This window comes from Rhea americana, unplaced genomic scaffold (genome assembly GCF_003343005.1).
Source record: "Rhea americana isolate MKP2758 unplaced genomic scaffold, rheAme1 scaffold_235, whole genome shotgun sequence".
NCBI classification, from domain to species: Eukaryota; Metazoa; Chordata; class Aves; order Rheiformes; family Rheidae; genus Rhea; species Rhea americana.
The window spans coordinates 1,136,641-1,153,796 of NW_028186352.1; the positions used below are offsets into that span (position 1 = coordinate 1,136,641).

At 39.1% G+C, this 17,156-nt stretch overlaps 1 protein-coding gene across 3 annotated transcripts in view; it reads right to left on the bottom strand.

Annotated features, from left to right (window-relative positions):
* LOC146595170 (synaptotagmin-like protein 2) overlaps positions 1-17,156 on the bottom strand; it is a 60,188-nt gene that overhangs the window by 26,687 nt on the left and 16,345 nt on the right. For 2 of the 3 annotated variants that reach the window (XM_085306244.1, XM_085306243.1), the window contains exons 3-4: positions 8,199-8,347; positions 6,275-6,410 (exon numbers count right to left, since the gene is read on the bottom strand). In XM_085306244.1, coding sequence (XP_085162370.1) covers positions 6,275-6,410; positions 8,199-8,347 — 285 coding nt within the window. Of the gene's footprint in view, positions 1-5,109; positions 5,219-6,274; positions 6,411-8,198; positions 8,348-17,156 lie in introns of those variants that run through there. The other variant, XM_085306245.1, reaches the window with a different exon arrangement.

A 17,156-nucleotide genomic window follows, 5' to 3' on the forward strand; every position in this document is an offset into this window, starting at 1 on the left:
AAAAAAAAAAAAAAAAAAAAAAAAAAAAAAAAAACAGAAACCCAACAGAGATTCACTTGCACATAGTTTACTCTCAGTGCCAATAAGGTATATTTTTCCATTCAGTTTATTCTCATCATATTTAGAAGCAGGCTTCCCTCTTTCCATGGCAAGGGGATATTCTTGCTGCTTTGCTTCCTTGCAAAAATGTATTTGCTTTTGAAAGAACTTAGTATAACTACTACCTGACAGGACAGAAATCATCATTCTGATATCCTTTAGGCTTTTAAGCAAACTTTGTTGAAACACAGCCACTCTCAAAATCAGACCAGTATTAACATCTCTGTCCTTCTYATACATTAGTACTTCTAGGACTGGAGTTTATGCGGAGGAAAGTGCTAAAATACAATGAAAATAAGGAGTTTTACAAGRTGTACAAGCCAGAAAAAACAGAAGACCACCACTACAGCTATACCAAAGAAGTGACAGTTAGATCCCTTCAGTGGTACAGATTATATGCTATTCCTTCAATTAAGATGCCATCAAACCACTGGTTTTATAAATAAGGAAAATCAGTTATTAATTGTGATCCTAATCAAGTACATCGCAAACTAGAAAACTTTAAAAAGCTAAAGAGATAGTTCCTAYACTATATTAAGAGATGTTTGTCTGTCCTATTTGCAAAACAACGCAAAGTTTTTGCAAAAGAYTCGGACTACATTTACACTTTGAGTGTTTTTAAACAACCCAGACATATGAAAAAGCATCATTTTTTGAAAAAGRATGTGGATTTAAATATGGTCTTTGTACAGTAAAAAAATCAATCTTGGACTATCCATTAACCACATTCAGTCTACTAACTTCATATAGAACAATGCTGGCATCAATCACCTTACTTTATTATGATTTTGGGTGTGAGGGGAACAGGATGAGGCAGGAAAAAGGAATATTCTCCAGGTAGGAAATATGACCTGAGGCTAGGAAGGAAAGCCACTAATACATTTTTTTCAGTATAGACATACAAGGAGACTGATACTGAATACTTCCTTGGTCAACAATCTTTGGCATTAGTGAAAATATTTTTGGATATTGATTGGWAAGTAGCAGAGCCACAAGCCAATGCCTTTGAGGGGAGAGCTGGTATCTCGGAAGGAAAAACAGCTCCCAGCTCTTATGAAGTTCCAGGTCTAAACAGGCACCTCCTCCTCACATGGAACAAGCTCTCTCCAGTCAGGTGTTTGGTGATACTCTGCCCTGCTAGGGAGGGAACAACTTTCCCAACACCACCAGGTTTCATCACACAACATCTAAATTGGGAAAGAAATGGCCTCGAAAAGCTGCCAGCTCCTGCACTGCTAAGTATGTCTGAAAAGTGACATTGTTCCCATTTCACAAATAGGAAAACATAATTAGAGAAAAGAGGATCTAATAAAATGAGCTGCTCAAATACAAAGCTATGAAAAAAAATACAGCAGCAGTCTGAGCTATAAACTTCTGTCTTTCTTGTACTTTGGTTCAGTGTTACCTATCTAAAAAACCACCTCTGTGCACTCTGATACAAACTTAAGGCACATACTTACCTTGTAATGGAAACTATCTCATGGGTGAACAAAATAAACGGCTCTGATATTTTAACAGTAAGTGTCTGTGTGCATGTGTGTGTGCCTGTGTATGTGCACACATATATGCATACATCTACAGACAAATGCACACATTATATACACGCACACATACACATACCAGGAATAGCAGATTTTTTTCTTTTCTACTCCTAAAAAAGAAATATGTATTTCTCTTGTTCTCAAAGAGCTCTATATTGCTTGAATAGTCTTTAATTCTGAAAACAGATACATTTAAAGAACCTCCTGTTCTGCTGAGCCGGGGTTTGGGGTTTTGTTTTTATGAGCATTTGCATGCTCCTGCACCTGATGTCTTACCTACACCATTATCTCAACAGGTCAAACACGATTTTTTAGGTCTCGATCATGAACACTACAACCTTTCCCTCATTTTAAACAACGGCAATATGTTATGTATTCTGGGCTGCAAGAAACTGATAAGATATTCTTTTGTCTACAGTTTCTATAGGTGGGGCAGCAACCTTTTAAATTCTTGTTAAATGCACACCACTCCACAGTGTTTTAATACAACGATACTTCAAATTTATCATGGAAGAATTAAGGAGTTGCTATTTTGGCATTATATATTGAAAATCCTGTTCTAAAGAAAGCATGAGCTAGAAAAATCATGATCCTAAAGCTGAGTTTCACAACAAAAGGTCTGAAAACATGAGTTTACCCTCAGCCCATACAGATGGGAAAACAGAACAAAATTCCCAGATGTGCTGCAYTGACACAGCTAGTCTGACAGAGTGTATTAAGCCAAGCTAACAAATATACACACATGAAGGAATTATTGCACTACAATTCAGCAAGACCAAGTTCTGAGAGACACAATGCAGAGAAACCCAATACAGCCTGAGCTGAACCAGACCCACATTAGCTCCCTGCAAGCTGCACGGAACTGTCAGACAGGGGACCAAGAGGCAACCAGGCTAAGGCAGCAGTGAAGCTGGAGGAAGGCGTTACAGATTTGCCTGTACTTTCAATAGAGTCTGCTCAATTCAACCTCACTTTCAAACAAATAAGCCCCCCTAGGATCATTCAGAAGGCTAGAAAGTCTGGGGCAGAAATTCCCATCTGGAGGAAGTAAAGTTATTGTGATTTAACTGTGCTCCATAGAAATGGCCTTATTCAGGTACCCCAGCACYCCTATTATTCCAGAAAAGAAAAACAGACTGTAACAAAGTTACATGAATTTTAAGAATTAGAGCTTTGGTGCAAATTTTCACCCTACAGAACTCTAGGACACTCGTCATCTCTTCAATATGGTCAGCTAAGAATATTTKCTAGCATAGGGAAGAAAAAGAAGTATGAATCATAATCCGAGAGGCAAAACCACTTCAACACTACCCTTTTTCTGGATTCAGCTTGTAGATGTATGGTATCACTAAACAGAGGCAATATTGACAGTGTGKGTGAGTCACACCATGATACTCATTCTGTGCTAGGTTACACCTTCAAAGACACTTCACACACCCAGCCCGTGAAGGCTCTGGAATGCAARAAAAGCATTATGGGGATATAACACCAAAGAAAAAAACTGTTCATAGCTTCATTACTGGAGTTAGATATTTGGGGTATGGGGATGAAGATTACTATCCTAATTTTAAGGTTATAATTGTAGGCTGATTTTCTGTTGTGCCTAAGGTAATACTCTGACCTGATAGYGGTTGAAGAGGCCACAAAGCTGAATTTGACTTCAGCAGTTCACAGACATAAATCTCCCACCAGAACCACACTGTCTTCACATTCAGTAAGAACTTTTTTGGTTTAAGAACAGGATCCAAAGCAAACAGCAGCTGGTTAATTTGCTCTCACATACCTTCTGGGTCCAACCCTGAGGTCCAGCTGCTTGGTTCATGCAAAGTCTGCAGGCCAGTGCTGWCCAGAAGCCCACTTTTAAGGGAAGGAGGGGAAATAAAACAAAAAACCCCCACAACCCCACCTACAAACCTACCCTTAAATTAACACTCGAAAATCCGAAGTGCCCAAATCATCTGTATGATTTGGACACTGGAAACTGTTAACTCRCTTTATGTGACAGCAAACTCCAGAATGATGCTCAGTTTCATCCTTTTAGTTCTAGCCGTGTTGAGACTATTGCTTTGCAAGAAGAAGAGTCAAAAGGAATAACCCCTAGCAGCTCTGCTGCCCTAAAGACTGAACCAAATGCTTGTAATGGCTGAACCAAATGCTTGCAATGGCTCCTTCCCACTCTAACTGGTGSGGCTATTGCTTTCCCAGCACACTGTTTCCCCTCAGTTCCTAATCAGATGCTGTCATTAGAGAGAGGCATACGGCCATGTCAGGTCAATATAAAGAAAACAGAAAAAGAGTATTTTAGAAATATAAGGTCCCTCCTGCAATTTTCCACATAAATTACTACACAGGATAATCTTAGTTATAGTGAAATAAACCCTAGCTGAAGTTATAAGCAATGTATTGTACACAGTGCTACCACATTTGCTTGCTTCAGCTTTGCACATTTCAGAAGCCAGCAGAGACATTTAATCAAGTATTTATGCAAAGTAAATGCAAATAATAATGTCTGATCCACATATTGCAGGTGCCTTTTTAAAATCTACCTCCAACAGTTTCACTATCAATCCTGGACTGTGTCAGCTTACTTCAGCAGGAACATCTTGAGCTATTGGCTGGAGGATGAGCACACATGAATAAAGCATACAGGCTGATGAATTTCTGGTGTAATTTGGAGCAAAGGCCAGAGAGRGGTCCAGGACACTGGACAATATTATCATGCTTCACATGGGTTGGAATCTCAAGTTAAAGACCATGATTAAGTCAGTGACTTTTAGAGCACACTGTCTACATTTGGCAGAGGAGAGAGAAAAGAGAGAGAAAAAAAGAAAAGCCAGACTGTAGTTTGATAATGCTTTCTCAGAAGCACAAATCTGAGCTTATTTGATGAACTTGTTCTTAAACCTTATCATTTTATATTTTTTTCTGAAGAGATCATCTTAGCAGTTGTCCATAAATTTCTTACTGCTCACGAATCACACACAGTTTGTTGTGTTGTGATAGTAGGAGTAACATTATAAAGTTGTACTTATTTTAGAGTATAACTTTTTTTCCGTAGTATCCAAGATGACATGCAAAACATTAATTATATATATGTATTTACTAACATTTATTAATYAAAAAACAAATAGCAGCATGTCTTGTGATGCCCATAAATAAATAKCTCAGTAACAAACTTCTAAAGGTAAAAGCCAACTGTTATAAACTACGTCCAGTAACAACTAATTGTAGCAGCATTATTGGCCAACATTTTTGGGAGGGCCTTAAGTTTCCTCTTGTGATGAGCCACTTTAATCATCACTATAGAACAACTTCATTTTTGGGGGAAGACTGTAACAAAGGAGTCTATGTTTGATTTTTTTCAACAAGATTTTACATGAGGGTAAGATAACACTCAGAGTTCACTGAAAATGATTTGTAAAGGATAAGAGCAGTAACACAAGCCAGATTTGTTAAGACTTACACCAACCTTTGGTGYCATTCATCGTGAGGGTGCGTGCCCAGTTTGCAGACCATGAAAGTGAAAGATGGAACTGCTACAAGGTATTGTACAAATGCATAGTAGGAGACAAGCCTTGCTGCGAAGAAAAAAGAGATGATGCACAGAGAAGGGCTTAGAAGACAAGTGAGAAAGTGAAAGGTTACAGAACTGATCAACAGTACAACCAGAAGTCAGTCATCCTAAAAAGTAACTCTGGCTTTTAACTGACTCTATTCACTGAAAGCACAAACAGCAGCTACTTTTGTTACAACCTGGCCCCGTTTTCAATGATTTCTTGTTTCCTCAAACTAGAAGATTATCATTTTCCTTTTTCAAATGCAGGTTTTTAGAAAGCTTTTCATACTGCCAGATAAATTACTGTATGTACRTATTTTAAAGAGAAAAATATTTCCCTTTACCTCAGAAATAAATTCAGTACATTTCTGATTAAAATGGAGCTGTTAGGGATGTTTATAGACTTAAGATGGAATGATTTAAAACAAAATCCTCTTCAGTCCAGAAACTACTTCTCATACAGCTTTCCTGCAACAACTAGATCCATTCAGTCATGCTCAAGCAGACTRTCTTGCATCACTCTGAAAGGAAGCTTCTCCCTTATAGAAGGRCATTTATTTTTCCTGGTAGAATCAGATTTATTTTTCCTCAAATATCCAGAGGTTCTAGTTCTTCCCACAAGTTTAAAGCTCAGGCTGAATCAACAGTCTGTTCTCCTTGAGTGACTGAATGAAGAGATGCAGAAGTTACTGTCCCCAAATTAGTGACTGTGAAGGACTCAGTGTGGCCAGCAGTTCGAAACAGTAAATTCTGCTCTCACCTCTGGAGGCAGGTTAACTGTGACACAAGAACATGCGTGGGACCATTCTACACATCTTTGGCAATTTTATCATTGTAGAAGTAAGTCAAAGTTAGCTGCATTCAAACACACTTACAAATTCAAACACAGGTAGCAATGCATAACTACGATTTGTCRATCTTTCAGAGGCGTGAATTCCTCAGGCCTTTTCTGAGGAAATATTTGAAGCTCTTTGAAATCAGAAAAAAAGACAATATTTTCGAAGAAACTTACAGCTACTTCCCAGGTTCCACCAGTCCTGATGTTCATATGCTAAATGTGCTTGAATAGACAACTTACCTTGAACTAGATTTTACTTCTTCTTCTTCTTGATGTTCCGCAACACCACATAGTTTTGGTGGTATGARGACTTCTTTATTGACATTGCTCACCCAGCTGTTCTTTGCTTTGTTTGATTTGTTCTGATTCACTTCAGCTAAAACACGAAACAAGAATATAGTTGTCTCCTATATGTTCACATAGGATTCCACAACAAGCAAGTACAATTATTTACATCAGTCCTGCAACTATTTCATAAGTCCACTATACTTATGTACACAGTCTGATGATTTCTGAAGAATAAATTTTTTTAATACTAGAARTTTTGCAAACTACAGTAAATACTACATTTAACTGCTTTTGGTATAACATTGGTTTTAGACCTTAAAAGTGATCCTGAATGAGGAAGATTCCTACAATAACYTAGATAAAGACTGATCCTGTAGTTCTTGCAGTTAGACACACACACAGAAAATTCAGTGACATGTCATGAGGAAACACATACAATAAAAACRTCAAGAAAATTGAAATAAAAAAGTCGAAGTGCAGTAAATGAAGTCAACCACTCCCTCCCATAACAGTAAATTGGAAGGTGGTCATAGTTTTCATTTAAACAGATGGCTCATTCTTTATTGATAGAGTTAACACAAGAAGGTAAAGTATAAATAAATAAATAAAGCAAACAAATAAAACCCAGAGACCCACATTCATTCGTATACTTGTATAGCGACCATATAATTGTATTTCTTTTCAGAATGGAACAGAACCTTCTTTCAGAGCCAAAACGTTAATGATATATTTATTCCTCTATCACTTTCTGTARTTCTGCAATAGTTTAGAAGTCAAGATATGCTCAGTGTGCGTAAGATTTTTATTCCCACTTCTGCTATCTATAACCGCAAGCAAAAACATTTGGATTTTTAACAAGTCATTGGAACGAAACAATTGTGCAGTTCTGAATGTACCAATGTGCTCCTTTGTATAAGTAATAAGACTGGGCGTAATTATCATTCCTTAAAGATAACATGGCTTCAGGTACTTTCCTCTAAGCCATAGGTAAGAGYTGCTGTAAAATCTAAGCCAAACACTAGCTAGAATTTTACAGCTGATTTTCATAACCTTCCATACCGAAGACAGGCAAACCCACAAACCCACTGCTCTAACCACCTGCGTATTTCTGTATTCATTTTCATTTCAGTTTTTTTCATGATAAGTTAAAATCCCCAAACCTCCCCACAGCGATCTCAAGCTGACCAAACTACCATTATGAAAACAGTTCCAGCTGCCATAGTCCTAGGCACGTAYGCTTCAATGGTTGTAACTACCAGTTCTAATTTATGGTGCCTACCACTGCAATCCATCTGAAGTACTTTTGGTCACCTTAAAAAAATTAACTCTCCGAGGTCTCAAACTGAGCACCCAGAATCTGGAAAATTCATACTGAAAAGGAATTGAGAAATCATTGATTCTTTGCATGATCCAAGGTAACACATAAGGCCTCAGGACTGAAAGAATGGGATCCAGAACTGGAGGGGGCTTTTAATCCAATGCATAAACACAAGACAGTCGCTCCTACTAGCAGTCAACACCCCAAATTCTCTCTTTGTACATAGCATTGGCTATGTAAGGCTTACAACATAAAATACACAGGAAAACCCTTTTTTGTATAAGTTTTTGCTCATAAAACTATCTTCCTTGGAGATATTCAAAACCCATCTGGACACAATCCTGGGCAATGTGCTCTAGATGCCCCTGCTTGAGCAGAGGGGTTGGACTAGATGATTTCCAGATGTCCCTACCAACCTCAACCATTCTGTGATTCTGCGATATTCTTTTTGTATTTCACAGGCGATGATGTCTGAGGTTACCTAAGTAAGAGCATCATCTCCATGACAACCTTTCCAAAATAAAATGTAAGGAAAAACATTATAAGCTACATGCTTACCAATCATGGCAGGCTTCCTTCGCATGGAAGCTCTGATAATATCTGCTCCATGTATCTTATCTCTGTGCCTCTTTGACTTTGCTTCATAAAACCACTGTCCACTCATATTCTTTAACTGGACATCATCTTTGATTTTTTCTGGTAAATGCCTGGTGGGGAGAAAAAAGGAAAAGAAAAAAAAAGGAGAAAAAAAGGAAAAAGAGAGAGGGAGAGAGAGGGAGATTGCTTATTTGTACAAACAGAACAAAAGTCTGCAAAGGGAAATGCTAAATCTGGTGTACATATACAAAAAAGCCAGTATTTTTTCTACTTCTTCATCTTTCTACRTTTGTTTAATACAATCACCAAACTATCTCTTTTATAAATCAGGAGACTGCATCATGATCAAAATCTTTAGGTAAAAGCACTGCTTTTATCATGCTTAAAAGTACAAGGAAAAGGGAAAATCCAAACACATCAGTGACAGACTCTCCGCAGCCTATTCAGATGACAGCTTCTACTTTAAATACAGCATATACTGTTATTCTTACTTACCTGAACTGAAATTAAATTTAAGCATATTTGAGTAGCTTTTATAAAGAGGTATTTCTAACTGGTTTCACTAGCACTCCTCCATGGGCTCTTTATTGCCATGAGAAYAATTTTTTGCTTCTCTTAGGAGAAACTCCGATTAGGGCAGCCTTGCTTGCTGCAGGAGAAAAGTTCTCCRCACACTACTAGCAGATTTTGTAAATCCTAACAACGACTGGGCAGAAGAAATGCTACTCATTAAAATACCTGAACACTGCCATTTTGGTTAGCAGCTTGTACAAAATATAAACTGTTCGTATCCACCTCTTCAAAAYAGTTCATTTGCTTACATTTCAGGAAGCGTGGCTTAAAATAGCTACTTTTTTTGTCAAAGGCTCTTAACTGTAAACACCAGCATCTTAAACACAAGACATACCTACACCTGCTCTGTGCAAGCTGTACACTAACTGTAGAGGCTGCAGARCTACCTTCTTTGGCTTCAGGCAGGTCCCTTTGCTTCTAAGTCAGCTGGGTAATTTAGCTCCACAGAAACCAGCAGCTGCCCTTGCTTCTGTGATTCATGTATAATAGTTGCTTAACTAACGCTTTTGTAGTTTAAACTCCATGTGGGTAATACAACGTGTTCCTTTAAAATTTGTGTTGAATTCCTAGCAGGATCAGCTTGGCTCTCCATCCTTCTAAAACCTGAGTTCCTTAACAGTGGATCTTATGAACCAGGACCAAGATCCAGCCTCTCAGCAGACATGACTACACTCATGTGGTCAGGCTAAATGGGTATATCCTTCTCTTCCTCTGCAACTTGCTTTGATGTCCTCCAAATGCTGACACTTCCTGCAGCACAGGATCTCCAATCTGTTTCTCTGCTTTGCCCTGGAAGTGCTTAAAAGATTCTTTTTAAGGTTCCTTCAGCATGTTATTTCCATCCTCTGACCTGCTACTCTCTTTATTCAATTATGGCAGACTACAATGACACTGAGCTGGGGAGGAAATAGCATCAGCTATGTCAGTTACCGCAACTCTCCAAAAAACTGTTTTGTTCTAAGCCTCTCACATTGAAACATCTCTGGAAAAGCCTCCACTAACTACAGATCTTGACTTCTTCCCCCCGAAGGCTGGTCCTCCGAGATTACAGTTGAGATGAGCTAGCAGGGCAGAATAAGAAATTTGTGCCAAAATTAAGACCAAGGTTGTCTCAGGCTTAGAAGATGCATTTTCAGGCTGTTTATGTGGCTCTACTTTCATACACATTCCTCAGAATGTTCTGAGGTTCCATACTTTCTTTTCGGATACCCCAAAGTCTCTATGTGAACACAAGTCACAAGGGAAGACAGTATCACTCAGGGGAAATAATAAAAGATTGTACAGTTTATTAATCTATAGGTTTCCATCACAAGCACAGTAGATATTTTAAATGATACGAAGCAAGCTTGTAAGGCTTTAAATTCAGTCACCCTACTTTTATGAATCACACTTTATGGAACAAAGAGCTGCTGTGTACAGCTTGAGAGGTTGTTTTCTTTCCTTATTAGGGCACATAACTCAGCATCTGCCTAACGTACGACCTGGAGACCAACCTACAGACCAGGAAAGTATATAGAGAGATTTGAGAGTACTTCATAATCAAAAATTAAGTCAAGCTTCACTTGTCTTCTCCATTCATGACTCTTTCTTCAGCAAACAAGCTAACAATACCGCCCAAGGTAGAAAGAAAGACAATTCTACCAGTTACTCAGAGGCTTTAAGGCTAACTACAGTCCCCATTGCTATGTGATGGTGCTATCTTCTAAGGTGCCATCTTCCTTGATGGCCAAGGAAGTCAATGCCAGCTTTACATTGTTCTCAAGTTGAAGAGAAGAATGTTCTAGTCCAATCAAGCAGCTACAGTCACGGTCATTTTATTTTAGGTTGTAGATTTGACCCTGAGATTTTACCAGTCTAGTACAGACAACCATTCCAAGCTAAGACAGGTCATCAGGAGCTGGCCCTAGCCTCCAGGCTAAGAAAGGTCATTCCCTGCTGTTCCTCAGCCTCTCCTTCATCCTTGTGTGGAAAGAAATGAAAAGGCTTATATGAATACATTGGCTACTAGGAGTTGAATACTTAAACTTCTCTTCCAAAGTAGCTGTCAACAGTCAGTCCTTTCTAGGTATAAAACAAGCTCTGTCTTGAATCAGCCACAGGGAGTGGAGGTTGCCAAGAGCTGAGGTCATCGCTGTCATTTCTCGTGCCAAAATTCAACAGTCGATAGCAGTACTGGACAACTTAGAATTTAGCCCTCCCTCCTGCTAATAGCCCTGTGCTTCCTCAAGAGCGAAAATACATTCTTCTCATCTGCTGCAGGTCCTCCACGTTGGAGAGGGAACACAGCAGGAGCTTCCCCCTACCCTTAAGCAAATTCATTACTCAGCCATGAGCCAACTCCTCACTACTTATCCAGTTCACGAACACAGCCAGCAGGAATAGTGGTTAATATGACCTGCAAGAACTCTTACACAGCTAATTGCTTCTCCCTTTCGCCTTCTTTCCCATGTGTTATTTGCCTTTTTAGAACAGATGTTCCTTAAGGCTAGGGACTGGTTTTTCAGCTATTTGCACAGCCCCCAGGCCAGCAGAGCTCTGACCGCYGCTAGTGCTTCAGGGCAATATGACAATCAATGCCAAGAGAGTTTCTCTAGCAGGAACGTACTGAGTCACAGGAGAAGTATTCAATGCCCTCACCTTGTTTGATTCAGCCCTTTACCTTAGACACTGCTAACTCTTGCCTTTGTTTTCAATCACTGAAACTAGGGTGTGGTAGGAAAACTTTGCAAGTCAGCTGAAGAAATCAATAAATTGCTGGTAGAAGCGGCTAGTTCAAACCGCAAGGACCACAACCTCTCAGCTAATTTGGGCTGTTTTACCTGCTGTCCAATTCTCGGGTCTGCTACTGACAAACTCAACAGAAGTAGGACAGAGAAAGAGGCACGAATTTGTCGTGGCTCTAGACTCTCATTAAATGGCTCTCATTAAACACTTGTAATAACAACTCTCCTTAAATTAACCSTTGGCCAATGCAGCTGTCCTTTTCGCTGGAAGTGAACCCCCGACACCTGGCTCCCACTCCTGCTTGCTGGCTAGGGAAGATAGTGTACATCAACTCCAAAAGCTCAGCAGGCCTTCCAGAATTCAACAGATAATTAAGCTTGCTAACACAGGCAGAAATTAGGTCTGCGCTTACCCAGTGCTATCTTTAGAAGTGATCAGTCCGGCTGATAGAGTTCGTAATTTAAGAAGTGAGGGAAGCTCACTGCAGCAGATTTGCAAGCTGTTTTTTTTATTGTTTTTTTACCCTCTCTTCTTATCTTGATAGTCTGACCATTTGACCTTTGTTAGCCTGATTTACACCTCTTCTCATCAAGAGAAGTATTTAACCTCTTTTGAGGAGCTAAGAGCAACATAAACATCATAGCTGTTCCCAGGCTTTCCCAAACACAAATAGAAAGAGGTAATTTCATTATCAGAAAGACACTAAGCTATTAGCTCTAGCTCTTTTGTTTTGCAAAAACAGCTGCCGGGATTAAAACAGAATCTTTACAGAGGTATTASAATTCTCAAGTTCTGCTTTAAGCAGACATCAGCAGAAGTACCAAACTGAACTGTGTGGCTGCGTTTCACTGCTATGCATTAGATTTAGATTGTGGTTTCCCTTGAAAAATACAGTGTAAAAGTCAGCCTGTAGCCATTATTTTCCACTGCTGCTTATGCCTCCCGGCATTGCAGTGCTGTACAGGACCAGAAGCTRACAGCAGATTCTGCACCAGCTCTCCCTGTCACCAGAATGGCTAACTAAGCTATGATTACATTATTTGCTCTTGGCAACAAACAAAGTAGTAGGCATCCAGCTTAAGATTCAGAATGCAGGCTCAGTTTGCAAAGTTTGCAATTAGGAAAAATGCAATCATGGCTTTACATATAAAGTAAGCATTTATTCTGAGTCCCTGAGAGGTCTGTTAAAATGCCAGTTACCCTATGTTACAGTTTTYGGAGTGAAACAGCCTGAAGTTATAATAAAGCTAGTGCTTGTTTCTTCTAGAGCAACATTAAACTCAAAGTGAGAGTGCAGTTATAAAATTAACTCTAAAATCCTCCTTTTAAATAAGCTTTGAGTTCTTCCTTTACTTAATATGCTGTTTCCAATATGTCTAGGTGAAGCATTTTTGATGTGGAGAAGACAAAACCTTTCATCTAAGTACGTGCAGTATCACACTGAAGATGCATGCAAAAAACCRTGAGGCACTCTGCAGRMAAACAAACAAAAAACCTACACCTATCAACTGGGCCCTTGCTCCCCACCTCTGTACGGTCTGATAGCCAGCTGAATCACACRGTACCACAGCGAGGCACGAAATCTGCTCTCTCATCTGACCAATTCAAGTAAACTTTTCAGCAAACCCACAACAACTTATCTTGTGCTTTGTAGGCTGGTGTGATAGTTCACTGCATGTGAAGGCAAAGCGATACTATTTCTGTCTCTTTTCTTTTTCTTTTTTTTTTTTTAATAATAAATAGCATTTAGCAATAGATGTCTGTATCTAACATTGTTCAGCTGCGCCTTCTCAGGGTCTCCTAATTCCCTCTCCTTTACCCCCTTATTCAAAGCTCTTATTATAAACCACCACAGAACAGCAAGATGCGACAACTTCTTTTCATTCCCTTATTCCTCAGCTTAAGCTGAGCTTTTCAGACAGGAGAGTCTGTGCAACGCTGGTGCATGCTAGGACTTCCTGTAGCAAATTAAGAACAACTTAAATCAAGATCCACAACTGGCTGAAAGAGATAGAATTTATTAGTGTCTCGAGTACCCAATTCTAAACATAAGAAAAAACACCTTAGTGGCTGATGGCAAAATGAAGACTTTTTTTTTTTAAGCCTGATACAGTTATCATAGCTATAAATGCACTTCAGAAACCTCTCTCCTGTAAATGAAATGCCATGTAGAAGGGGAAAGGAGAGAGAGATTTGAGGAGTTTATCCTCACTTCTATTTACTGCAAACACAACAAAAACCAAACTAGCATAAGATAGACAAAGGATATAGGTTCTGGATCATCTTCCAGACACCAACAAACAAGATAAAGTTTCTAGAGTACCGCAAGCAAGAGTCATTCTAGAGTCATGCGAGAACAGGAGAATTTAGGAGCTGGCATTGTAACTGTCAGGCATGCCAATTCRTTTTTTAACTTCTGTGAGACGGGGAAAGGACTATAAAAGGTTTACAAGGCAAAAGGAGTAACTGTTTAAATACTAAWCTCTGTATGAACATGTTTCTTTAATCTGCATATAATAAAGTATAGAAAAAAAAAGTCTCTGTTCTAGTACTTGAGAACTACACCTAAAGGATTTATAATGGGCCATTGGGGATACATTGAGTTGGGTATATGAATAGCTACATACATACAAGAGATTCAAAAACTTACTATCTTACTGTTTGATTGGTATATGTGGCAAAGCCATTTAAACTGGTCGAGGGTTTTAGTAGGAAGACTAAAGCAGACCAATGGAATTACGGAACCTCTCCCCAYCCCTGTCACCAATCTGATGAGCAACATCCCTTCTAATCCCTGTCTTTGGTGTCTCTTTGTATAGTGAGTTTTTGAGTAGGTAAAAGTAGCCAAGGACATGAGAAAAAAAAGTCAGTCTAGTTCTGTTTTTTGTCCTGTATATATTTCATTTTTGCCCCTACCCTGAGATGTTAGATTTGCTGATAAATTAATCTCAGTTAGCATCTTGCTTTTGGATCCTTAGAGAACTAACGAAGCTATAGCCAGCATGACTCCTTACAACAAACTAGACAGTGACATTTTTTCTGAAGTGGAAAGAGAATTCATGGATGAAGCCAAGCCTGAAGTATCAGAATGACCGAGCTGCACACTTGTAGGTGTAAGAAAGGTCAACTGAACGTCTCACACAATCCCAGCTTCTGTGCTGGGCAAGTGCCCATGAAACACACTGGCCAAATTAACCCTGCTGTATATCATTTCCTTGTATATCATTTCCTCATAGAAGATTGACAYATTTGGGGCAGACAGATATGTTATCCTTATATTTCCTTTAAATTCTACACACATCTCATCCTCAARGTGGAATCATTCATTTTTACTTACTTTTCTACTATTACACCTGTAGTCAGACTTATCTTCCTATTACTAATTRCACTCTCAATCTTGAAATAAGCTTCATTTTACAAGTATTGTATCACATGACTAGATATTCTCCTGACAGACACAGAACATGTAAGTCTACTTGGGCATTTCTTACCTAGTGGAAGCCTAACTTTAGTACGTTCATGAAATCTGTAGCTTGACTGTTAAGGTTTAAGCATATAGGAGGTAAGCATCTGTCAAGGTCTGCCAGCCTTCACAGTTTCCACTAACTGCAACTGTGTTCATTTCTGTAAGAGCATGTTTGGTTTCTCCATTTGTTTTAAAGGATTTGCGTGAAGGTTCCCAATGGCTTCCCCTCTCTCTTCATATATAACCAAAACAAACCTGCCAAGGAGGAAAACAAAAACCTTTGCAATGAAGGAACAACTAGTCTGATACACCTTTGGTATCAGAATCAGTCTGAAACAGCAGTACAAAATGACTTAAAGCTGAGATGGACAGATTGATAGAAAGTATGCGCCTTCTATCTGTCCAAACACAAGGACATCACCACTCTACAGTCATTAAAAGCAGGCTTATGAAGCATAAAAACAGCCCTAACCGCRTAACAGCCCACAGGATGTATACAAATGACTGCAAACAAGCAGAAGAGCCTGCACCACTGCTTTCTTCACACCACCGGCAAGGACATCTCTGAGAAACTGATGCTGCGTTAAAGAACAGGTTGCATTTTAGGATTTCAAGCTAGCTACAATATCAAGACTAATTTGTTCCAAAGACAAAGGTTTCATTTTGGCCCTCAGGCACAGAACATACAGTCTCAGACACGAGCATGAATTGTACTGCAATAGGGGGACCTCATAGAAGTATGTTTTCTGTTGTAGGGAGAATCATACTTGGTGAGGAAAYACTCAATTTAAAGGTTAAGAAAGTTGTATCAGCTCTCAGTTTTTCCCTAAATGCACTCTTCTCCCACTCAAAATAATCAAGCTCCACCCTGCTTCACTAGCTTTACCCAACAAGCACCGTCAAGTCAAATGATCCAAACAATCCCATTACTACTAGACTGGTTAACAATCAATGGTGAGAAGATGAGCCCAGGCCCCACTACAGCTCAGTGCCAGTCTGTTACCAAGCCCAAGTCCTAAAAAGACAAGAATTTAATAAGTTGCAAAGGGATATTTTTTTGTCTGTGTTTTGGGGGTTTGGTTGTTTTTTTTTAACTCAGTTCCAGAAGAACTGTTGACTCTATTTTATTATTAAAAACTTGTTTATTTCTAGACTAATTTGAATTAAAAAAAACACTGAGACCTAACGATGACACCACTCCTACCACAGGAACCTCAGAATCGTGTTGCTAGAGGGGATGTTCTGACAGAATTTTAACATATCTTTAGCTCAAATTTAGAGAAGTCAGTATTATTGTCCTGATGGCCTTGGTCTAGAACCCAAGCAGGCTTTCCAGAAAGCTTCAGTCTGGTTCAGAATGGATGCACACAGCCTACAAGATGTAAATTACTTACATGCACAAGCTGTTGTTCTGTGTACTGGGCAGGACAGAAGGAGATAGCAAGTACAAATACACTGTGCTCTCGCCTTGCCTGTAGGCCATGCACACCTTGCTATTTTTTCATCCATTTATATATAGCCATACTTTAATCATGACACTMTGCACATATACCAAGACATTTATAAGAAAAAGGGGTTGAGAACTTCTGAAATAAACAATTTTGCAGAAGTTCAGCTTTAAAGAGTCCTAGGTATTGCATGGCCAAGAGGACAAGCAATCCTTTGTAATTATGAAGCTAATATAATTGGTGCATAACTATTAGACTATGCAGACACTGAAACAACAGGTCTGAGCTACGTACTGTCCAACTTATTTGTGTGGATGCCAGCTCAGGTACTGAGGACACACTGAAGACTTCCACGCTTGGAAGATAAAACCTGGGGCAGAGCAGGAAAAGTGGGTACTTTCTTCAGGAAACAGAGCTTTGACAGCAGCTCTAAGACAGAAGCTCTGAATTCTTATGTGTTCAATCAGCCTTTTAAACTTGGAATTGCATCCATGTTCAAAACCATCTCCACCAAGAATGCTCTCTCTGCTATGCATATCCCATAATGGTTACATTTAACAGGAAAGCATTTCATGAAGATTTTATGGATGTGTTTAGATGAGTCATTGAATGTCATATTCACATTGCAATAGTTAGTCCAGTTCCCCCAGTGCCCACATCGAGCTTCTCCAGTACCCCCAAAAACCTCCAATACTAAAAAAAAAAAAA